At 43.3% G+C, this 25,497-nt stretch overlaps 2 protein-coding genes and 1 long non-coding RNA gene across 3 annotated transcripts in view; 2 read left to right on the forward strand and 1 right to left on the reverse strand.

Annotated features, from left to right (window-relative positions):
• RB1CC1 (RB1 inducible coiled-coil 1) overlaps positions 1 to 3,377 on the reverse strand; it is a 40,256-nt gene extending 36,879 nt beyond the window's left edge. The window contains exon 1 of the mRNA XM_027560970.1: positions 3,044 to 3,377. The gene's annotated coding sequence lies outside the window, so the exon portion shown is untranslated. The remainder of the gene's footprint in view (positions 1 to 3,043) is intronic.
• LOC113903996 (serine/arginine repetitive matrix protein 1-like) lies at positions 1,332 to 3,315 on the forward strand. The gene is made up of 2 exons (XM_027560644.1): positions 1,332 to 1,391; positions 2,359 to 3,315. The coding sequence occupies exons 1-2, from the start codon at positions 1,332 to 1,334 to the stop codon at positions 3,313 to 3,315; spliced, it is 1,017 nt and encodes a 338-aa protein (XP_027416445.1).
• On the forward strand, positions 3,370 to 23,984 carry LOC113904166. Its single transcript, XR_003514431.1, has 2 exons — positions 3,370 to 3,611; positions 23,797 to 23,984. It is a non-coding gene; the product is annotated as an uncharacterized LOC113904166 (long non-coding RNA).
• Positions 23,985 to 25,497: the final 1,513 nt, after the last annotated feature.

Here is a 25,497-nt window from a genome sequence, read left to right on the forward strand (position 1 = left end):
AAGGTATGACACTGTCCTTCAATGTAAATGTGAATTCTGCTTGTTTAAAGTCTAACATCTCACACAATAGTATCTACAACAAGATTTTCTAATCTTTCATAGCATGTAAATACACAGCAATATCAAAAAAGGATGTGCACTGCTGGAATTTGCAGTATAATGGTTAAGAACACAGTCATGGAAATATTAACTGCACTGATTGACTAATATTTCAGTATTCTGATGATTACTAGCCAATTATGTGAAGCATACAAAAGAAAAATATAACCTAGGTAGTCCTAAACCAGTCACGTTTATGTCCATCTCTAAGCACAATTAAAAGCCAATAAAGTGAGAATTTAGGGACTTCCCTGGTGATCCAGTAGTTAAGAATCCACACTTCCACTGCAGGGAGCAAGGGTTCCATCCCTGGTCTTCCAGGGAACTAAGACCCCACAGGCTGCATGGGAGGACCAAAAAAACATTAAAATAAAAAAATTTTAAAGGAGAATTCAACAGAGAGCAAAATTGGAGGAAAATCCCATAACCCTCAGGGCAGCCAATAAATAGCTGGAAGAAGGGGTGTATAGAGGTACTCAAGCACTGTGCCTGCAAAGAGTCACTTAAGAGAACAGCAGCTTCACTGAGGGATAGAAAAAGGCCAACCTCCCAGGGCCCTGCACAAGAAGCCCAGGTTACAGGTTGCTCAGGACCACAATAATGGAAAAACCACAGCAGTGTAATCATGACATGCATAGCAAGTATGGATCTTCAACCCAGCACTCCACAATCTGCTCCTCCAGCACTGTGTCTATTTCAGCACATCTCAACGTAGTGTGAACTTGCAACTGATCTTCCTTAAAATTACCAGTGTGTCACCGCCACTTTCTACAACATCATACAAAGCTTACATATAAAGTTACCCTTGTTCACTGCTCATTGCTAGAGTTAAAACTGGGTCTTGCTAGGGTTTAACATTTCATGAAAAAATGAATGACTCTCAATCCAAACTGCTTCCCAGATTCACCAGGTTTACTGAACAAATCACTGTGCCTTTGAACATGGCAGTTTACAGGACGCTACTCTCCTCTAAGTATCTGTTGAGCCTCCAGGACACCACCTCTTCCTACTGCTCTCCCCTCACTCCTGTCCACCCACCTTTTAGTGATCTTTTCCCCTATATATGCCAAGGACCTCAAAGCTGCTGCAGTTTCCTTCTATTCCGAGATGGTCAGAAATAGTCAGCTTCCTCACTTCTCTTGGGTCTTTCCTTCAGATTTCAGACAATGCTTAAATAGTAGTTGACTGTATACAGGACTTCAATCTCCCTTCTCTTACTGGGCAAAAACAACATGGTACACATTCCTGTATTCCCTGCAGAGCCTGGCTCCATGGTCTACCTCCGTAAGGAAGTAACAACCATCTGAGGGAGTGAGTGTGGAAGGGGGCTGCTAGACTTTCACTGGAGGTGCCTGAGCCAGTGTTTTCTGAATACAAAAAGCTTACTGGGGTTACCAAAAAGTACTATCTGGATGAGAACATTTTACTACCCACTGCTTTTTTTTGAAAAGTTACACACATCTGCAAAGTAAAGCATAAAGCAGGTGTTCAAACATTTGCTGAATGCAGGAGAGTTTAAAGACAGTCTCAAAATCAGAGGCCCAATAAGAGCTCCTCTCAAGCTTCTGACTGAAATGAACAAGCTTACATAATAAAAATTTAGGTTCAAAAGTGTGGGGTTTTTTGTTTGTTTTTCCTCCCCAAAATACAAAGGTCTTGTGCCCTCTGCCCCTTCAATGAGTTTCATTTGTTGGAAGTAAACCTGCCCTCTATTCTGACCGTGTGTGTGTTCAGCATGGGCCAGAAAAACGCGGTCCTCCTCTCCTATCATCCAACATCTCCACACAAGAATCAGGCCAGAAACAATCCTAACTGTGACAAACATAAAGCATTCCAAACAGACGAAATTAAATTACTCTTTTGAAAACCGTGTCTGAGTCCATATCTGATTTCCATCACCAGGCATTTACCAACACAACCGTTTATCAACATAAAGCACCCTGTTTTCTAAAACTCTAGGTTTTAGACACAATGTTAAACACAAATGTTGAGAAAATATGCTCATTCAGACCATATTCTGTTGTTAAAACATTAAAAACAGAAAGGAGAAAACCATCTTCAGATCCCCAGCAGGGCCTGCTGACGGATCCAATCAGCCGCCTTCCTCGACGGCCCCTTGCGTCTTTCCACAGAAACACCGGACCTGGAAGAACCCTGTGTCTATCAAACATGGAAACGCACCAACGACACTCATCACACAGGCTGTCTACCTCAAATTGAGTACCCCTCCTAAGCTGCTAACCTCCCCACCCTGCGAAGAAACCACACACACACAAGCACCACCCACACAAGACAACCGACAAACTGTACAATACGGCGGCTAGCAAAGCAGGCCGGTCCTCCTGCGGCCCCCATCGGGCCTCCCCTCTCCGGCTTGAGGTCTCTCAGCCTCCGTATCCACCGCGAGCACCTCGGCCCGCCCCGGCCCGCAGGCCCCGCGCTGTGACCACACGGCAGGAGCACGGTGCGGGGACTAGGTTACCAAACAACCCCCGGCGCCGCGGCGCGTCCAGCCGGGAGCCCGCGGAGATGCGCCGCCCGGCTCCGGCCGGGGAAGTTGTGAAATCCGCACACACGCCCCGGCCCGCACCCACCCGCGAGCCGGCGGAGGCTGAGTCATTCCCAGGAGTAACTTTATCCGGACGCTGCCCTCGGGGAGCCTCGAGCTCCGGGGTCCGGACAGAGCCGCGTCTGCGACCCTCGCCCCGGCCGGCTCGCCGTCTGACACCTCGGGGCCCGACCGGGCGGCGGCAGGAGAGGCCGGCGGCGAAGGTGCGTCTCGGACCCCGGCGCTCCCGACGCCGGGTGGGAGCACCAGGAGGTCGGGGGTGCACTGGGAGGTCGGGGGGCACCTTAGAGTCCGGGCCGCACAGGCCCAGCGCAGCCGCCCGCCTCCGCCTCCCGCCCGGGGACCCGCGCCCGAGGGGCCCGACGCCGCGCTTACCGGGCAGCGCCTCCTCCTCCGCCGGCGGCAGCAGCAGGGCCCGCGGCCCCCGGCACCATCTTCCGCCGCCGCCTTGTCCTCGGCGGCGGCTACCAACCGCCCATCCGCGCCGCCAACCGACACAACCGCCGGCGCCGCCGAGGCAGCCACCTCCAGGCACGGGGACGGGCAGGCCCCTCGGCTCTGCGTCAGGGGCCGGGGAAGGGCGAGCCGCGGCCGGTCAGAGCCGAGGGGCCGGGCGACGGAACCAGAGGCAGCGCCGGGCTCGGTAGGGCCGCGGACACGGCCGCCACGGGTTTGTTATTGTCGACTCCGGCCCTTCCTCCGCGGGGCACGCCGGGAAGCGGGCGGGGGAGGGGCGGGCGCGCTCAGCGCACCTCCGCGCAGGCCCGGAAGTCAGAGGGCTGCCGGAAGTCGGCGTGCTTCCGGGTAGGGCCGGTTCCAATTGCCCCGCCACCTGCGGCTGCAGATGCCGGGGCTGGTGACCTGGGAGTCCTCTGGTGACCTCGGAGACTCCGCCGGGCAGTCTGGGACGGTGCTGGCTGCCGTCCGGCTCGAGTGCCTCAAGGTGAGCCTGACCTTCTCCACTACAGCGAGTGGCCCTGCGCCCGCCTACCCGCCGAATCCTGAGTTAGCCTGGGCGAAAGAGCTCGACCTGTCGAGGTGGAGGGCAGCCGAGGGACCGCGACCTCGTTTGAGACCGGACCAGGGCCTGTGAGGGGACTGGGCGCCGGGAGGGCTGTCCCATGCCGGGTCCCACAGTGCGGGCGGCGCTCTCAGACCAGGAACGGGGAAGAAGGGAGCTAAGGGTGGGTCGGGTGGAAGAGGTCGAAAGCGCCGCACCCACCTCTTTCAGCTCTACCCTGAATTCTGTAGCAATCCCCGCGAGAGCTCTTGATTCTGTGAAGGTGACCAATCATAGGCAATGGCATGAAGCCGCAACTTTTAAGTATTAAGTTGTGTTTGCGTAAAAATGGGTATTAACACCCTTTTCAACGGCTGCCAAGCCGAACACACGCTACTGGGAAGCAGTCTTCGAACCTTTACTTGTCATGTTGGGAACTGATAAGCACTAAACGGCTGGTTAGCGTTACGAATTTTCAATTTCCGTCTCACTGACCCGGTATCCGAAAGGTGGAGAAGGACCTACAGGGTACGACTTTATTTATTTTTTGTTTGTTTGTTTTAACACTCCTACAGATCCCACAGAAGCAAGTCATTTTACTTTTTTTTTGAAGTGGAGTCTTATTACACCACGCCAACGCTGTACAGCAGGGAACTGAAAACTAAGAGGCTAAATTGTTGTTATGCCTTGGGGGAAGGTGGAAAGACTGAAGAAAGGAGCTAATTCTATCAGGCACAGCATAGTAATAGGCACAAAGAGAGTAAGCGGTAAGAAAGAATTCAGCCAGAAAATTGGTAAGCAAAGCACAGTCTTAGGCCTTTAAAGAATATATTGGTACTTGACCTTCCTCTTAGACATCAGTGACACTCATCATTACAAATTAAATACACCTTAGTGTGTAAAAGCATGACTGGAATATGCCGGTGACAAATGTAGTGAATAAAATGTTTTAAATGTTTGTTGTCTGACTTCTTTCTTTGGGGAGGGAAGGAGAATAAAACTAATTCAGTCCTCATCTTCGCCTTTTCCAGAGTGTAAATAGTAGGAACTTATATATCCAGTATTCTTTCCTAGTGATAAGTGAAAATGTATCAAGATCAGTTTTTTGACATATGCACATATCTAGAGAAAGACCCTGATCCTGGGAAAGATAGAGGGCAAGAGGAGAAGGGCATGACAGAGGATGAGATGGTTGGAGGGCATCACTGACTTGATGGACATGAGTTTGAGCAAACTCTGGTATATGGTGAAGGACAGGGAAGCCTGGCATGCTACAGTCCCTGGGGTCACAAAAAGTTGGACATGACTTAGCAACTGAACAATAACAACAGAGAAAACACTACTGCAGTTTCCTGATACTTCATGTGTCTATAATAAGTCTCAGCAAGTTATATTTCCCTTAAAGCCAAGGATATTGACAACCCTGTGCACTCTCCCTTCCTTAATAAATGAAAACAAGAACAAACAAAAAATCCAAGGACCAGCCCCCCAAGTTACTCTATTAAATGGACAATGCTGAGACTTAATTTGAACTTTCTAAACCATTGCTCCTTTATGTTTTTAAATCTTTTTCTCTCCCTGCTGCCCTCTGTAGTGTCTCCCTCTTTGCTCTTAAATCTGTTATTTAGGCCTCTTCCAAATTCTTAAAAGTAATTATAATACAGATACAAATGGTAAAAACATGAGGTGCTGGAGGAGCAGAGAAGAAACTGAATCTTGGCCTCATAACATTATTTCATTAATAAACATTTTAGGTCCTTCTGTAAATTTCCCATGCGGGCAAAAGATAGTGTTTCTTTTTAGGAATCCTTAAGAGGCTACTATTAAAACACCCTAAGTACTTCAGGTCAGTCCCGTTGTTAAAGCTTTTTTCCCCCACCAGGTCTCAACTTGAGTGTCACCTTCTCAGGAGTCCTTCCCTGACATGCCCAGAGTTCACCTAGATCCTTCTGTTGGGTTGGCCAAATGTTCATTCAGGTTTTTCCATGACATCTTACAGAAAAACCCAAACAAACTTTTTGGCCAACCCAGTACCTTTTAGTATCTGTCTGACCTGCCAAAATGGAAATCCTCTAATAAAGCTATTTGCCCAGTGCCTGCTGGACACTCACATTTGTTAACAGCACCCAAAACGTTTTTCAGTTTATTGCTCAGCTTACCTCCCAACTCATCTTTTGTTAAATACTTTATCTCAGACCATTCTGATCCTATCTCTTACCTGCCTATAAATGACCTTCGCTGATTTTGTTTTGTGTGTTAGATACAACTTCTCAGCCTAAGAATCTCCTAGGTACCAGCACACCTCTAGGTTATCTTCTGGCACTTCTCACCTCTACACATGCCTGGTATGAGTTTCATCATCCAGAAACGTTCTTCGATCTTGTTCATCTTTCAAAGTCATCTTTCAAAGCAGAACTGGCACCTCAGCCAGCCTCCAGCTTCTAGATAGTGACTGCTCTCCCTTCCACCACCTCTGCTTCATGTTACACAAGTAAACTGTCATCTCCCCATCTAAATCTAAAACCGTTAAGGAACTATGAATGACTCGTTTCTAAACTCCTAGAACTTTGTAGAGAGCTTGGCACTTAGTAAAATGTTGAAAGTAATGAATTATTCAAGTTGAAAGTTGACTAGGTAAGGTACTGTGGAAAACTTCTGCCCTCTGCCCTTAAATATGTAAAAAATTTGGATGGGGGACCATTCAAAAATCACTCTAGTGACAAGTTTATGACATCTTTTAACCAAAAATGCATCACATTATCGGGAAGATCACAGTACACGGCTTGATTTTGTTAACTCTACCTGATTGGGGATTTCATTCCCCATCTGCATTAGATATTTCTCAAACTTCTTAAGATTATGTTCAAACAGCCAGCAACCACGACTGACATGACTTTACTCACAGTATGAATCATAATTTCCCATTTTTAAAAGTTAACTCCTTTTAAAAGCCTTAGACTTTGTCTTGAAGATCATAGCTAGTTTAGTGTGTAACGTGTGGTCATGTGCTACTTAGAGGCTGCTGGCACGTGATTATCAAGTTAATTAGTCCGGTACTATTTACAGACCTTACAGCTGCCCTACTCAGCTGGCCTGTTGTTATTCACACATATTATTAATGATAATGGTGATAGTTATGAGTGACTGTCTTCAAAGCTAATGAGCTTGACGAGCTGGTGAGCAACACTGTTTCTAGTGCTGCAACACAAAATGCAGCACGCTTCATTTTCCAACAGATTTACACCAGTAGATCGAGACAAAACAGTCATCTTTCATGTCAGTTCCTGTCTCATTATTTTGAAAATGTGCTTAAAATGTCAAAAAGTAGAACTGGGATGTCTGGAAGCAGAAACTACTTCTTCCACTCCTCCATTTCTTTCAGTAAGCCCTCCCTGCCGCCATGCAGGCAGAATACCTCCCAGATGTGTAGTTGCTAAGCCATGCCTGACTCTTTTGCAACCCCATGGACTGTAGCCACCAGGCTCCTCTGTCCATGGGGTTCTCCAGGCAAGTATACTGGGGTGGATTGCCTTTTCTGTCTCTTGGGCATCTTCCTCACTCAGGGATCGAACCTGTGTCTCCTGTGTTGGCAAGCAGGTTATTTATCACTGAACCACCAGGCATCCTTTTTAATGTGGTTTATTAAGAGATGCACTGAACTGGGTGTCTTACTGGTGTCTAGTCCTGCCTCAGTCTACTGTGCTGTGTTTCCCTAGTCAGCTCTCAACCCTCCATCAGATTGCTCTTAAATCCCTAAGCCCCACCTCTTTCCAATCCCTCTTTCTTGGTCAATAATCTCACCTCCTACATCACAAGGAAGTTGTGGGAAAGAATTCCTCCACCCTTCCTTGCCTTCCTTCATCTGCAGAGCTATCCACGCCTCCTGTTGGTTCCCCCTCCAGGCACTCGGCCCCTTCCAGTGAGGGGCTCATGGCTCTTGACTCGGTCATCTGTCAGTCCTTCTGTGAGACCACTTGACACATGCCAAATTCAGTGCATATGCAGAACATTTTACAGAATTTAAAGCATCTTTTAAAACGAATTTATCCTTAATTGCTTATTGTTCCACTTAAGATTAATAAAGCATTACATCAGCAGTATGATTTAGTACGAAGGTAAATTTGGCTCTTTCAGGTTTATTAAAATTGATTTATTAATTGCTAGACAATTATTTACATGAAATCTCATGTTGATCTCTTAACAAAAGATTAGAATTAAAACTCTTAGGTAGATACAAAAACTATAGAGAGATTGTTTCCCATTTTGTTTCTGTAATGTTTATGCTACTTTTAACTTAGTTTTGACTGCTTTGATTATGTGACTTTTCAATAAAAATTTTCAGTCTTTATTTTTTGGCCATTAGTGCATGATTGTTACTTAAATCAATTTCATTGTATAGAAGAATGGACTATTGGAAATTTATCCACTTTTTAGTGTGTCAAGTACACTGGATATATACCATTGACGGCCCAGGACTCTTAACACGTTGTAAAGGGAATTCTGCTCAGTGGTAAAGAATCTCCTGCCAAGAAGGAGATGTGAATTCAATCCCTGGGTTGGGAAGATACCCTGGAGAAAGAAATGGCAACCCACTCCAGTATTCTTGCCTGAAGAATCCCATGGATAGAGGAGCCTGGCGGGCTATAGTCTGTGGGGGTGGCAGAGAGTCGGACACGACTTAGCAACTAAACAGCAGCAAGGGAATTCTAATACAGATGATGGCCTTGTGAAACAAAGGACTAAATCTTTGCAGATCTTACCGTCCTCCTAAATCTTCCTTCTCCTTTTCATCTGTACTGCTATCCTCTCTCTCAAGGTGAATTTATCAGATAAGTCCTAATCCATTCACAACTTTATATATCTTTGTACTTTTAAAGGAATTTATTTGAAATCATTTGTTATTCTCAAATGTGCCCTAATTTTTAAAAATATGTATACTTATATGTAACTAGACCATAAGTTGTTAGCATTTAGGAAAACCAGAGGTCTCATTTGGATTTGGAAAATCTATGATTTCAAATTCCTCCTGTTAAAATGGTAGCTGTTGTAGCTACCTCACATCATTCTCTAGGTTAGGATAAAAAGTACCATGGAGGGACTACCCTAGCGGTCCAGTGATTGAGGCTCTGCATTTTCGCTGCTGAGCACCTGGTTTCAATCTTAGGTCAGAGGAACTAAGATCCCACAAGCCAGGAGGCATGGCCAGAAAAGAAAAAAAAAGCATGTAAAATACACTACGACTCAGACATTTTGTGTGGTCCCAGAACAATTATTGGCCACTCAAAATACTTTTTTTTGAAAAATGAAACTCCATCAGTTCTTGAAATTAATGAAGTGTTAGTATGTATTTCAGTACACACATTTAGCTACATTTAAAACATAAAAGAATTTCAAAATTTTTGTAGTTTTACATCTTTTTTATCACATTCATATTACAGGCTTTTTATCTTTTCCTCTTTCCCCCTTCATTCCTTTTTGCCCCTAAATTTCTAGAAACCTACCCAACAGAGATCTTTTTGTGAAATGCTTTTCTTCTTTCTATACAAGTCTCCCCAAAACACTCCTATTTCAAGGAGATTATCTTTTTGAAAAATGTCCAACATCATCAAGGAATAAACTGAGAATCACAGGTTTCCTGAAAGGAAGTTCATGCAACCTTTTAAAAAAGTTATGGAATGGATGCCTTCAACAGAGCAGATAGTACAGATTCAAACAATAAATAATTAACAGCAAAAGTCCACACCAAGTGATTTCCTACTTCATGAGTCTGCTTCAGTGGTGGTGTTTACTTAAAGCATTTTTATTAGAGATCTGTAATGTAGCGATAAATTTAAAATGTGAAAATTTAAGAAATGAAAACAACTCCTTTAACAGCATCCATCTTAAAAGCCCATACTAGGAGTAAGCTTAGCCAAAGAATTGTAGGACTTGTACACTGAAAATTACAAATGTTGAAAGAAATTAAAGACATTCCCTGTGCATGAACTGGAAGACTTACTAAGATAGCAATGCTTTCCAAACTGATCTACAGATTCAACATAAGCCCTCCAAAGATCCTAGGTAGGTTTTTTCGTTTTTTGTTTTTTTTGCAGAAACTGGCAAGTTCATCATAAAATTCATATGGAAATCCAAGGGACCAGAATAGCCAAAACAATCTTGAAAAAGAACAAATGTGGAGCATTTGCACTTCCCAAATTCAAAACTTAGCACAAGGCTACAGTAATCCAGACAGTGTATGGGGAAGGAAAAAGCAACCCACTCCAGTATTCTTGCCAGGAAAATCCCATGGACAGAGGAGCCTCACAGGCTACAGTCCGTGGGGTTGCAAAAGAGCCAGCCACAACTTAGCAATTAAACAACAACAGCAACAATACCAAGTTTGGCAGAAGCAAAGAGGTTTTGATGAAGTTGAAAGAGGAGAGGGGAAAAACTGGCTTAAAACTTAACATTCAAGAAACTAAGATCATGGCATCCAGTCCCATCACATCATGGCAAATGATGGGGAAACAATGGAAACAGTGACAGACTTTATCTTCTTGGGCTCCAAAATCACTGTGGATGGTGACTGCAGCCATGAAATTAAAAGGTGCTTAATCCTTGAAAGAAAAGCAATGACAAATGTAGACAGCATATTAAAAAGCAGAGACACTACTTTGCCTGCAAAGGCCCATCTAGTCAAAGCTGTGGTTTTTCCAGTAGTCATGTATGGATGTGAGAGTTGGACAATTAAAAAAAGGCTGAGCCCTGATGAATTGATGCTTTTGAATTATGGTATTGGAGAAGACTCTTGAGTCTCTTGGATAGCAAGGAGATCAAACCAGTCAATCCTAAAGGAAATCAACCCTGAATATTCACTGGAAGGACTGATGCTGAAGCTGAAGCTCCAATACTTTGGCCACCTGATGTGAAGAGCCGACTCATTGGAAAAGATCCCGATGCTGGGAAGGATTGAAGGAAGGGGAAGGGGACAACAGAGAATGAAGTGCTTGGATGGCATTGCTGACTCAGTGGACATGCATTTCAGCAAACTGGGAGGACAGGGAAGCCTGGCATGCTGCAGTCCATGGGGACACAGAGTCAGACATGACTGAGTGAACAACCACCAACTTTGGGACAATGACCAAATATTTATTTAAAAAAAAAAGACAGTGTGGTACTGACTATATTATATTGATTAAAGGAAAGGAATTGAGAGTCCAGAAATGAAGTGTTAAAGTTAATTGATTTTCAAGAAGGGCATCAAGATGCTTCAATGGAGAAAGAATAGCCTTCTTAACCAATGGTGTTGGAACAACTGGGTATCTACATTGAAAAGATGAAGCTGGGCTACCACCTCATACCACTTAAATAGCTCAAACTGGATCAAAGACTTACAGCTAAGTCTTCGGAATTCCAGCTTCTGGAAGAGCTAGAAGGTAAAACTCTCAGGAGAATGCATAGGAGAAGATCTTTGTGACCTTGCATTAGGCAGCGGTTTCTTACGTATGCCGTTTCAGTCATGTCCAACTCTTTGAGACCCCATGGACCATATGCCACCAGACTCTTCTGTCCATGGTATTTCCCAGGCAAAAATACTGGAGTGGGTTGTCATTTCCTTCTCCAGGGGATCTTCCCAACCCAGGGATCAAACCCACATCTTCTGTGTCTCCTGCATTACACTTGAATTCTTTGTCACTGAGCCACCAAGGAAGCTCTTTCTTAGGTGTAATACCAGGCAATTCATACAAATTAGATAAATTGGACCTCATCAAAATTAAAAACTGCTTCAAAGGACACTATCATAAATGGAAAAGATTACACAGAAGGTGAGAACATAAGAACAAGTACCCAGACTATATAGTGAACTCCTATGACTCAATAAAAAAGAACCCAGTGTTGTAAGTAGGCTGAGATTTGAATGTACATTTCAACAAAAATATTCACTTATCCAATAAGCATGTGAATATATGTTCAATTTCATTAGTTATTAGGGAAATGCAAATCAAAATTGCAACAAGATACCAGTTCACATCAGTTAGAATGGCTAAAATCAAAAATAATAACAAAGGTATGGAGAAATTTGGAACTCTTAATATGTTGCTGGTGGGGATCTTAAAATGATGCAGCCACTTTGGAAAACCGTATGGAGGTGTCTCAAAAAACTAAAAACAGAAGCATTATATGACCCAGCAATTCCACTCCGGGGTACATAACCCCTGCAAAAAAAAAGACCCGAATTCAAAAAGATATATGCACCCGCATGTCCATAACAGCATTATTTATAATTGCCAAGGTACAGAAGCAACCTAAACATACACCAATAGATGAAGGGACAAAGACGTGGTATATAGATATATGGTATAGAGAAGACTATATGGTATACAGAAGACTACCCAGCCATTAAAAAGAATGAAATTTTGCCATTTGTAGCAACAAGGCTCAGGTATCAGGCTAAGTGAAATAATTCAGACAGGGAAAGACAAATACTGTATGATATCACTTATATGCAGAATCAAAAATACAACAAACTAGTGAATATAACAAAGAAGCAGCAGACACAGATGTAGTGACTAGTTGTTACCAGGAGGAGCAGGAAGGGAGGAGGGACAGTATAGGAGTAGGGAAATAAAAGGCACAAATTACTACATATAAAATAAACTACAAGGATATATTGTACAATAGAAGGAATATAGCCAATATTTCATAATAACTATAAATGAAGTATGTTGTGAGTCACCATGCTGTACACATGTAACAATGTAAAATTGTACATCCATTATAATTCAAAATAAAAAATAATTCGTAAAAAAAATGTTTTTAATAGATACACCCCTGATTTCAGAAAAAGGGAGCTGATAAAATGGAATAAGCATGTATGAGGTATCACACTGAGTGCTTTATATATAGGTGTAGGCTTAAGTGGCTGTTTTTCCTCAAATTCTGTTTAAAATTCTAAATAGCATGAAAAATTTGTATTGGCACATTTTTGCTGTCTCAGTCTTGGGCTGATTATTGCTCTCTCAAAACCAATGTAATAGCATACTATTTATATAATTAGTTAGCTTTTAAACTTTTGTTAGTTCTTGATAAGAATACCTTTCCAGGACACTAGTACAAGCCATGGCAAGACAACGGTCTCAAGACAAAGGGAATTATTAGTAGATGCATATTCTTTAAAAGGAAACTTTTTAGGGACTTCCCTGGTCCAGCTGTCAAAACTCTGCATTTCCAATGCAGGGGGCACAGGTTTGATGTCTGGTCAGGGAACTAAGATCCTGCATGCTTTGCAGTGTGGCCAAAAGAAGAAATGATAATGTATTAAATTTGTAGCTTTGTAGCTTGCCTAGTCAACATGAGCTCAGCTCAAAGAAAAATTGTCCAGAAATGCTTCTATCAGCAAAGCCTTGGTGTATAATTTTATTTTGAAAGGTAAATAATAAAAGGAGATAGAGTCATTAAGATAAGGTCCATGTCTAAAATATAGGACAGGAGAGAAACAAACCTATTGTCTTTAAACACATTCATAAAATGTTCTCTCTTGTCTGCAATTGAAAGCCTTTAGGGTGAGGATGTAGAAGCTGGATACCAGGAGAAAGTATTGTGGCATTTTGCCAAAAATCAGAAATTTCTAATCATGGTTTCAGTCAACCACATTTCAGCATTGCTTTGTCCCAGCCACAAAATGCATCATCCCCAGATATTAAATAATGAATGTCCTATGCCAAAACTTTGCCATCACTGCATAGTCAGTGTTGTCAAGTTCTTACATGGAAGCTGCCCTCTGTCACAATATGAAAACCAACTGAGGAATCAGAGTATCTGAACTCAAACTTGAGCATTAAATAACTGGTCTCCTTGTAACAACAAAGCAGCCTAGGCAGATTTATTCTTGACTCAGTAAATATAGGCCACACTCAGGTTGTGATGGCCTGTAGCCAGCCAGCTGGGTGTGTCCCTACAATTCGAAAGGTGGCTAACAGAGTGCTTTTTGAATTCAAAAGTAGAAAGATCATCCTTGAGATGTACTGTTTCTTCAGCTGAGAGATAATTGAAGATATTAATGCCAATTATGAAAACTGAAAAACTATATTATACAGAGCTTGAAAGCAGTAAAAGGCTATTCTTTCCCAACCCTGTCTATCTGCCTCTAAGATCATGAAAACAAAGCAAGGGGCTGGGCTTGGCGCTTCCTGGGCATCCTTTTGACACTGCAATTTCTAGTAGTGATTCTCAACTACAGTCCATACCAGAAGTCTAACATGCTTCACAGTAAGCTTGTTACTCATGGATGATTCATTTAGTTTATTCATTCACTCAGCAACATTTATCAGGGACCGGGCACTCTGACATGACTAAGCGACTAAACAACAACAGACACTCTGACAAGGATAAAGTGATACGGAAAAAGCATAATTGCCCACTAGTGGGGATGCAGATAAGTTAAGTAGCAGTATACTCAAGTTATACAACTGAAGACTACCCAATAGTTTAAAGTACATGAACTAGAGCTATGTATGTCTCCAAAATGTGTGTGCATGTGCATACTAAGTTGCTTCATTCATGTCCAACTCTGTGCGACCCCATGTACCGTAGTCCACCAGGCTCCTCTGTCCAAGGAATTCTCCAGACAAGAATACCGGAGTGGGTTGCCATACCCTCCTCTTGCCATACTCTGGATCTTCCTGACCCAGGAATCTAATCTATGTCTCTTCAGGCAGGCAGATTCTTTAGCACTGAGCCACCTGGGAAGCCCCAGCTAACATCAGTGGATGGTCTTAAAGATGAGATAATAGCAAGCTGCATGTTTTTCAAAACAACACCAGGGGTCACTATAAGCTGCTGCTGCTGCTAAATCACTTCAGTCAGTCGTGTCTGACTCTGTGCAACCCCATAGACGTCAGCCCACCAGGCTCCCCCGTCCCTGGGATTCTCCAGGCAAGAACACTGGAGTGGGTTGCCATTTCCTTCTCCAATGCATGAAAGTGAAAAGTGAAAGTGAAGTCGCTCAGTCGTGTCCGACTCTTAGCAACCCCATGGACCACAGCCTACCAGGCTCCTCCATCCATGGGATTTTCCAGGCAAAAGTACTGGAGTGGGGTGCCATTGCCTTCTCCACACTATAAGCTAGAAACCTTTAAATGTTTTTAAATGTTGAGTTAATATCAATCACATGGTTTTATTTGAATACTAAGCAACAACAAAATTAATTCAGTATTTATTATTCAAAATAGGCAGATGAAGGATAAAGACCTAAATGCAGGTTGAAGTTTAGGTAAAAAACTTTCAATTTTCTGGTCGGGTGGGACACCCTGTATCTACAGAGATAGAGTTCCTGTTAAAAACTCTAGATTTTACCATTTTAAGAAATCATTCCCTCCTTCCAGAATTTGTTTATAGCTACAGACACTCTGACCCAGAAAAATGCACAAAATTCAGTGTTTACCAATAAAGAAGCAAGGATCTCAAGTTGAGAAACTCTACCAAAGACATTTCAGTCTGTTTTCTCTTATTTTACAGGATAAGTGAGGCTAAGCTGTGTTTCAGGCTTGCTTTCAGCTACAGTTAGGTCTGTGCTGGCCTAGTTCAGCATGCAGCAAACCTGCCCTGCAGAAGCCATTAGCCAGTCCTGTTAAGTGCAGTTCTGCTTAGCAGCAGCCTAATGGCAACCCACTCTGGTATTCTCGCCTGGGAAATCCCAAGGACAGAGGTGCCTGCAGGCTGCATACAGTTCATGGGGTCACAGAGAGTCGGACGCAACTGAGCAGGCAAGCAACCACTACCTGCATCAGTACTTTCACCCAAGAGCCCTTCTTGCTGGGGTCGAAGGCTTGACCTCATCCTTTGAAATATTTGTGAATTGCCCCTCTAGAGTTTGTAAGTTAGGGGGCAACAAAATTATAAACAAAAATGTGTGCAGTTTTCAGTCACAAATAATCTTTACCATGAAGTTCATTCTAAGAATGTGACTTTATTTCATTTGACTTGCTACGTGGTTGTGCGTGCGGAGGCTCCAGTGGTAAAGAACCTGCCTGCAGATGCAGGAGACATAGGAGACGGGGGTTTGATCCCTGGGTTGGGAAGATCCTCTGGAGGAGGGAATGGCAACCCACTCCGGTATTCTTGCCTGGAGAATCCCATGGACAGAGGAGCTTGGAGGGCTACGGTCCATTGGGTCATATAGAGTTGGACAAGACTGAAGCGACTTAGCACACATGCATGTGGAAAGAATTTTAAAAGACACTGTAGGAAATTTCCTCATCCAATGTTTAGGACTCAATGCTTTCACTGCCTAGGGTTTGGATTCCATCCCAGGTGGGGGAACTAAGATCCCAGAAGCCACGTGGCATGGCAAAACCAAAAGAAAATAACTGAACTCATAGAAACAGTGGTGGTAGCCAGTGGCTCCTGGGTGGAGGAAATAGGGAGAGGTTGGTCAGAGGGTACAAAGTCTTAGTTATAAGATGGATAAGTTGCATCTCTAACTAATGTAGATGCATGTAGAACATCTAATGGAGAGCATGGTGACTACAGTTAACAGTATTACGTACTTGAAAGTTGACAAGTGAACTTAAGTTTTCTCATGGAACTACTATCAAAAAAGATATTGGATGAATTTCTACATCTGGCCATGACTGAATAAAGGGAATTGGATTTGCTCTCAAACCCACTTTTTTTTTTTTAAAGGTATTTGGTTATAATTGAAGTCAGATTAAACAGACTATTTAGCTACTTACACTGATAGAGCTATAAGCCTCAAAAAGATCAAATGGATTTCAAACAATTTAACTGCATTTTAGAACTGAAACCCAAACATATTTAAAGAAATTTTTAAAAATTCGAACATCCAATAGCACATAATTGACAGCACTGGTGTCTGATCATGAATTACCAGACAAACAATTAGGCAATAAAACATGTTGTCTCAGTACCAATAGGAAGAAAACAAAGATGCAGATGCAGAAATGACATAGTCAGTAGATAAGACATTAAAACAACTGTTAAAAATATACTTAATATGCTCAAGAAGACTGCAGAAAAGAAATGTAAATTGTAGAAAGAACCAAGTTAAATTGCTAGATGTGAGAAATACTACATCTGAGATGAAAAAAATATATATATATAATATATGAGATTAACAGTGGTAAGACATCACAGTGTGCATGTATGCTCAGTCGCTTACTCAGACTCTTTGGGACCCCATGGACTAGCCCACCAGGCTCCTCTACCCATGGGATTCTCCAGGCAAAAATAGTGGAGTGAGTTGCCATTTCCTCCTCCAGGGGATCTTTCTGACCCAGGCATCAAACCCATGTCTCCTGCATTGCAGGCAGATTCTTTACCTCTGAGCCACCTGGGAAGGCCAGAAGCCCTTTGGGGAACAGTTAATAAGCTAAGAATAATTCTAAGATTACTGTTTTTGACAAATTAGAGATCTAACTCACAACAGTTATTCTTCTGGAATAATCGTTTCTTGTAGAACTCTCTTAAGTATTGACTTTCACAGAAGTTTCCAAATCAGACATGCCTGTTTATGTTACATTTACCCAGACAGACAAATTGCCAAGGCTAAGAAATTGCATAACCAAGACAAACAGGAAATTTTTAAAGTATGTGTTCTTATCACAGATAATGTCTTTCAATTGTCAAAAATCTTACATTTCTCAACTGCATGCATACATACCTTAGCACATTTCCGCTAAAAGCTGTTCCTCTCTAATTAGCAAATTTTCACTTTGCTTTACTTCCAGGTTTGTTCAAAGACTGAAGAATTTTATTTTGAAAATGTTTTTGGTTTGAGTAGGCTTTGATCAAGAAGTTTCACTCAAAGAATAGTTTTATTTAAAAATTATCTAATTCACAGTTCAATAGAACCTACAAGGTAGAATGTTTGTAAAGTATTTGCTTTTTTTTTTTTTTCAAATTCATCTGTCTTACTGGCAAACTAAATGTTCATAAAACAAGTATTTTCACTATTTAAGCTGGCAAAAAAAATCAGTGCTTTTTGTTTAGTACTTGAAGTATATATTTTTAAAAAGCAATTAGAAAAACCATGTTATTTACAATTTAAAAACTTGGTCTCACTCACCTTCTCCTGGTTGACCCGTACAGGCAGAAGAAAGCAGATATTGTGGAAAGGTTAATGTCAATTCACAGATAATCTCTGAAATCTCTTGGGGTATTTATACTTATGCCCCTCCCCTAACCATCTAATTTAAATTTAAAAGAAGACTGAGGAGACTTTTAGTCTTCAGGTAGGAATTACCTCTGTCCTTGACGAGCTGAAAAGTAGAATTATCCCTGGAGGTGAGGAGGCTGTGAATCTTTGTGGCAGAGTTTCAACTTTCAGGCTGGAAGAGATGATGAGATTGAGTCACTGGTTCAGTTAGCAGTTGTTGGACCCCTCCTGTGTTCCAGGCAGCACTAAGTACAAGAAAGTTAAAAAAAAAAAAATTCCTATCAGACTAAGTCTTGTCCTTAGAGGACTTAAGATTTCTGAAAAGGAGTGAGAAGAAAGCCCTCGGGTGCAATTTCACCTCAGTTTTGTGATCACTGCCTTGATCCAGAAACTGAGCTGGACAGCAGGACTTCACAGAGGGACACTGACCTTCAGGTGACACAAAGGGAAGGGAAATGAGAGTCAGAGAAGGGTCTGGAAAGCAAAAGTATCCTCTATGCAAATGAAAAGTGAGCAGGAGCTTCTGGCCTAGAAGGAAGAAGGGCCCCTCCCCTTCCCATGCTCCAAACTAAGAACCATAATCTGAAACTGCCCAGGCTGGAAAGACAGAAAGAGTAAGGTATCCTTGAAGTTTGGGTTTCGAGGGTATAGTATCTGTGGGTTGAGATTAAAGAAGAAGAAGTACATTAAATCAAGATTGTGAATTTACTCATGACAAGCTAAAGATGCTGAATTTTACTAGGTGAACCCTTGAAGGTTTTTTAACTTATTGGTTCCCAACCCTTTTTTGGCACCAGAGACCAGTTTCATGGAAGACAATTTTCTCAGGGATGGGGGAGGGGAGTGTTTGATTTTGTCAACTACGAATTGGCACTTGCCAAGAGCATTTGCCAACTACTAAACAACCGTGACAACAAGGGCATTTGCCATCTGCCTCCGTGGAGATTGAACCCTGTGCTGCTGCAGCTGTTGACCTTTAACACCCCCCTGAAGGAGTTCAGGGTAAAGTGAGGTGCTCTGTACTCCAGGGAATCTGATGGGACAGGTCTTTCAGTTCCGTTCAGTCGCTCAGTCGTGTCTCTTTGCGACCCCATGAATCACAGCATGCCAGGCTTCCCTGTCCATCACTAACTCCCGGAGTTCACTCAGACTCACATCCATCGAGTCAGTGATGCCATCCAGCATCTCATCCTCTGTCGTCCCCTTCTCCTTCTGCCCCCGATGAATCAACTCTTTGCATGAGGTGGACAAAGTACTGGAGTTTCAGCTTTAGCATCAGTCCTTCCAAAGAACACCCAGGACTGATCTCCTTTAGAATGGACTGGTTGGATCTCCTCGCAGTCCATGGGACTCTGAAGAGTCTTCTCCAACACCGCAGTTCAAAAGCATCAAAACAGGTCTTTAGATAGCTGGATATTTTTAGGAACAGATTTTATGATCTCAATCCCTGCATCTCCTCATATCTAGAAAAGCACTAAATCTGTTCATGGTGACATCAGATCCTCATGACTAGGAGAAGGCTTCTTGTAAAGGAAGCTTGATTACATTTGACAGGTAGTTAGAATAGGAAAAAGGAGTCCAGAATGGCGGTGGCTAAAAGACAAGGAAGGGAAAAGTCAATGAAAATAGAACAAAGGAAGGTCTAAGGACTGGAGTGAGGACCTCAGGTAAAGCAAACAGCACTCCTGACTAGCCCAATTTACATAGGGCAGGCCCAGGGGGAGGAGAAAAAACATATAAAAAGAGGAGCCAAAATTGAGCCCAGGGCCTCTCTTCTCTTTGTGTCTTTTGGGTCGGCTTGCCCTCACACCTCGAGGATGTATTTTCCTTTACTTTCTAAATAAAACTGAGCTGTAACACAGAGCTGTAACAGTGGTCGTCAGAGGGCTGTTAACACTGGTCTGTCTGAAGGCTGTAACGCTGGTCTGTCACTTCAACTTTTTGTTGTGACGAGACAGAACCTAGGAAATTACACACCCCCACACATTGAACTCCCTCTTCACCAAAACCTTATACATTGACCTTTCCACACTACCTCTTTGGAGCCATCTCTCAGAGCTATCTGAGGTGCTGCCTCCCTGAGTACAGTCCTCATTTTGCCGCAAATAAAACTTCAGTCTCAACTTTCAAGTTGTACATCATTTTTAGTCAACAATTACACCCACTGCTCACCTCCTGCCACGCAGCCTGGTTCCTACCAGATCAGGTATTGTTTTAATTTGGCTGATGGCATAATCAGACTAATACTTCAGGAAGATCACACCTCAGTTCTGATCCTCAGAGAGAGCTTGGATTAGAAGGAGAACACTGAAAATTCACAACATGGAAGAACTCCATGTTGTTGCAGGAAAGAGTAGAGTGTGAGTGGAGGATCAGGCCCCGGGTGTCAGGCGAGCCCCTCAGATGGGGTGGGCTGCCAAGTGGGGTCCATGGCTTCTAAAGTAAATAATTCAAGAGCCAGCCCTGGTAAAGTGAAAGCAGGTTTATTTAGACAGATATGAGATGGGAATACCAGACCACCTGATCTGCCTCTTGAGAAATTTGTATGCAGGTCAGGAAGCAACAGTTAGAACTGGACATGGAACAACAGACTGATTCCAAATAGGAAAAGGAGTTAGTCAAGGCTGTATATTGTCACCCTGTTTATTTAACTTATACGCAGAGTACATCATGAGAAACGCTGGACTGGAAGAAACACAAACTGGAATCAAGATTGCCTGGAGAAATATCAATAACCTCAGCTATGCAGATGACACCACCCTTATGGCAGAAAGTGAAGAGGAACTCAAAAGCCTCTTGATGAAAGTTAAAGTGGAGAGTGAAAAAGTTGGCTTAAAGCTCAACATTCAGAAAACAAAGATCATGGCATCTGGTCCCACCACTTCATGGGAAATAGATGGGGAAACAGTGGAAACAGTGTCAGACTTTATTTTTTGGGGCTCCAAAATCACTGCAGATGGTGACTGCAGCCATGAAATTAAAAGACGCTTACTCCTTGGAAGGAAACTTATGACCAACCTAGATAGCATACTGAAAAGCAGAGACATTACTTTGCCAACAAAGGTCTGTCTAGTCAAGACTATGGTTTTTCCAGTGGTCATGTATAGATGTGAGAGTTGGACTGTGAAGAAAGCTGAGTGCCAAAGAATTGATGCTTTTGAACTGTGGTGTTGGAGAAGACTCTTGAGAGTCCCTTGGACTGCAAGGAGATCCAACTAGTCCATTCTGAAGGAGATCAGCCCTGGGATTTCTTTGGAAGGAATGATGCTAAAGCTGAAACTCCAGTCCTTTGGCCACCTCATGCAAAGAGTTGACTCATTGGAAAAGACCCTGATGCTGGGAGGGATTGGGGGCAGGAAGAGAAGGGGACGACAGAGGATGAGGTGGCTGGATGGCATCACTGACTCGATGGACATGCGTTTGAGTGAACTCCGGGAATTAGTGATAGACAGGGAGGCCTGGCATGCTGTGATTCATGGGGTCACAAAGAGTCGGACAGGACTGAGTGACTGAACTGAACTGAACTGAAGAAAGTGAAAGTGAAGTAGCTCAGTCGTGTCTGACTCTTTGCCACCCCCATGAACTGTAGTCTACCAGGCTCCTCTGTCCATGGGATTCTCCAGGCAAGAATACTGGAGTGGGTTGCCATTTCTTTCTCCAGGGATCTTCCCGACCCAGGGATCGAACCTGGGTCTCCCGCATTGCAGGCAGAGGCTTTACTATCTGAGCCACCAGGGAACCCCTAAGGTGGTCTCAGGAAGGATAAAAAAACTGCTGTAAGTCCCACCTTGGGGGACTCTTTACCCCCTCTTAGTGTCTAGGCTGGGAGCTTTGTACTTTCCTCCTCTTTCAGTTCAGTTCAGTCACTCAGTTGTGTCTGACTCTTTGCAACCCCATGGACTGCAGCACACCAGGCCTCCCTGTCCATCAGCAACTCCTGGAGTTTACTCAAAGTCATGTCCTTTGAGTCAGTGATGCCATCCAACCATCTCATTCTCTGTCGTCCTCTTTATTCAATTACTACCATGAGTGTCTGCATGTTTATGGATTCCATTATTCTGCTCCACCAACAAGAACTCCTATACCTGTCTGAAGAGCAGCCCTGAAATACACACTGGGAAGTTTTTATGGGCTGGGTTATTTCATATGCTAATGAGTGGGAGGGTTATTTTACTATTTGGGGTAAGGGCTCCCCTGGTGGCTCAGTCCGTAAAGAATCTACCTGCAGCATGGGAGACTTGGGTTTGATCCCTGGGTTGAGAAGATCCCCTGGAGGAGGGAATGGCAACCCACTCCAGTATTCTTGCCTGGAATATCCCATGGACAGAGGAGCCTGGAGGGCTGCAGTCCATGGGGTCACAAAGAATCGGATACAATTGAGCGACTAAGCGTGGAGATTTCCTGGAATTGGGCCACCACCCACTTTTTGGTCTTTGGACAGTGCCTTGGAAATGTTATGGCACCTCTAGGTATGTCATTTAGCTTGCTGATGGAGGATCAAGGTCTAGTCTCAGAAGTTGATTTGTCTGCCATTTTTGACTCATATGATTCTAATCAGTTTATGTTTCATCCTCAGGCTATGTCATTCTTTCAAAGGTTGTGCCCTGCCCCTTTCCCTCCTATTTCAGAACCACCATAATGCTGGCAGGAGTTGGGAAGGAAAGGCAGATTATGAGTCAAAGTGTTCAAGTAATCATAACAACAACAGTTAATAAGAATGGAGCCTTTGCTGTATGCTTGGCACTGTGCTAAGAACTTTATTAAGATTGCTATCTAATCCCCAGAACCCTCCATAGATGGTGGACATAATGAGGAAATCTACACTTAACTGTTTAGAAGAAGTAATAAGCACTAGACTCACTTGCCCAGGACAGCAAACAGACATTTGATTTCAATTTCAATCCCTCCCAGACCTCTGTAACAGTCCATGTGAAATTTCCTGGTTCACCAGAAAGACAGTCTACATGACAAAGACTCTGCTGTTCCCTCCTCCCAAAATAAACTGGCCCACCCTATCCTTTCTTTTCTTTTACTAACACCTTCTTGCCCGACACTCCTCCTATTTATAAAATCCTCCCCTTTTGTACAACCCCTCAGTGTGCCTCAGCTTCCCCAGTAGCTCAGACAGTTAAAAATCTTCCTGCACTGCAGGAGAAATGGGTTCAATTCCTGAATGGGGAAGATCCTCTGGAGAAGGAAATAGCTACCCACTCCAGTATTCTTGCCTGGAGAATCCCATGAACAGAGGAGGCTGGCAGGTTACAATCTATGGTGTCTCACAGAATTGGGCAGGATTGAACAACTAACACACACTTTCAGAGTGCCTTAAAGCTGGGTGAGATGGTGCCTGACTCATGAGTCATTTAGAATAACCAATTAGGTCTTCAAATTTATTCAGTTGAATTTCTGATTTTTAATAGCAATAAAACTAGGAGTTGTGGAGTGGCTGGAGATTTTAAGTTTTTTGAATGTGGAAGCAGTTAATGATCTAAGAACAATTTAGGGAAGAGATGCTGCTTTCTGACCCTGTGATGTCTAAACTTAGCAGGCAGACCTTAGCAGCAACCCCAAGCCAAATTCTTGCTACAGTAGTTAGCTGAATAACGACTGTGTGTCATGATCTGTGTGGCTCAAAACTAACATTAGCACAAAATAAGGCATATGCTTAGGGGCACACATTAACTGGCTGCTCCATCAAATCTGTTTAGGAAAAGGTGGAACATAAATGATTCATGATCTGTCAATGCTTTATTTTCACCATGTACTCTTAAATTGATGGAACAACCACCAAAATTATTATGACTAGTCATAGCGCTGGTCTCTCCAGCAGGGCTAGGTGGTGACACAGAAACCAGGGTGCAGATATGCACAACAACTCCTGCAGAGAAGTGCAATCATTTTCTTGATCTTTTAACTTTGTTTGCAGCATACACACAATCATTCTAAAAATATCATTTTCTCTTGTGTTTGCAGAGCTGAAATGCCACCTTCCGAAGGACCTGTGTGTTGTTCTGCTGCTGGTGGATGGGGAAGACTGGTACCCTCCAGTCTCCTGGGGAATGCAGAGTCCCACACGTCCTCAACTGGAAGGGGAGATCCTGACAAAGTGTTGAGTATCAGAAAAGAATTTGTCAAAGATAAAACACTTCCTTCTGTCTGAACCTCTCAGTTCATCATTTATCTCTGCCGGTGATGTGTGAATGGACCCAGTCAAAATAACCTTTGTGTGTTGTTTGGTCGCTGATTCATGTCCAACTCTTTGTGACCCCATGGACTGTAGCCCACCAGGCTTCTCGGTCCATGGTGTTCTTGTCCATTCAAGAATACTGCAGTGGGTTGCCATTTCCTTCTCCAGGGGATCTTCCTGATTCAGGGATTGAACCTGCATCTCCTGCATTAGCAGGCAAATTCTTTACCACTGAGCCACCTGGGAAGCCCCCAGGAGATCGTATCTCCATACATTTGGCTGTCATGTCTCTGTTGAGTTTCTCTCATGTCTTTGTTTTTGGTAGTCTTGACAATTTCAAGGAGCAGTGGACAGGTATTTCATAGAATGCCCCTCAGGTGAGATGTGTCCCATGTTTTTCTCTTCATTCAAGTGGAATTCTATGTTTTGCGAGGACTGACAAGGTACAGTTTGTTCTTATCATCTGTAACCAGGATACACACCACCAACACAACTCACCACCGCCAGGGCTCACCTGGATTGACTGACTGAGATGGAATTGCTCAGATCCCCTGAAGTACAGCTCAGTCATGTCTGAATCTTTGTGACCCCATGGACTGCAGCACGCCAGGCCTCCCCGTCCATCACCAACTCCCAGAGTTTACACAAACTCACGTCCTTTGAGTCGGTGATGCCATCCAGCCGTCTCACCCTCTGTCATCTCCTTCTCCTCCCGCCTTCAATCTTTGCCAGCATCAGGGTCGTTTCAAATGAGTCAGTTCTTCACATCAGGTGAAATTTAGCATCAATCCTTCCAATGAATATTCAGGACTGATTTCTTCTGGTTGGATCTCCCTGCAGTCCAAGGGACAACGCTCGGGTCTTCTTCAACACCACAGTTCAAAAGCATCAATTCTTTGGCTCTCAGCTTTCTTTATAGCCCAACTCTCACATACATACATGACTATTAGAAAAACCATAGCTTTGACTAGATGGACCTTTGTTGGAAAAGTATTGTCTCTGCTTTTTAATATGCTGTCTAGGTTGGTCATAATTTTTCTTTTAAGGAGCAAGCATCTTTTAATTTCATGGCTGCAGTCACCATCTGCAGTGATTTTGGAGCCCCCAGAAATAAAGTCTGTCACTGTTTCTATTGTTTTCCCATCTGTTTGCCATGAAGTGATGGGACCAGATGCCATGATCTTAGTTTTCTGAATGTTGAGTTTTAAGATGACTTTTCCACTCTTCTCTTTCACTTTTATCAAGAGGCTCTTTAGTTCTTCACTTTTTGCCACGAGTGGTGTCATCTGCATATCTGAGGTTATTGATATTTCTCCTGGCAATCTTGATTCCAGCTTGTGCTTCTTCCAGCCCAGCATTTCTCATGATGTACTCTCCATATAAGTTAAATAAGCAGGGTGACAATATGCAGCCTTGACATACTCTTTTCCCAATTTGGAACTAGGCTGTTGTTCCATGTCCAGTTCTAACTGTTGCTTCCTGACCTG

The sequence above is a fragment of the Bos indicus x Bos taurus genome, chromosome 14, assembly GCF_003369695.1.
Source record: "Bos indicus x Bos taurus breed Angus x Brahman F1 hybrid chromosome 14, Bos_hybrid_MaternalHap_v2.0, whole genome shotgun sequence".
Lineage (NCBI taxonomy): Eukaryota > Metazoa > Chordata > Mammalia > Artiodactyla > Bovidae > Bos > Bos indicus x Bos taurus.

Excerpts from the sequence above, each read along its gene's own strand:
- LOC113903996 (XM_027560644.1), top strand. The coding sequence starts at position 1,332 with ATGGTACACATTCCTGTATTCCCTGCAGAGCCTGGCTCCATGGTCTAC. Across the intron at positions 1,392-2,358 it reads TGGTCTACCTCCGTAAGGAA|AAACCACACACACACAAGCA; the intron begins GTAACAACCATC and ends CACCCTGCGAAG.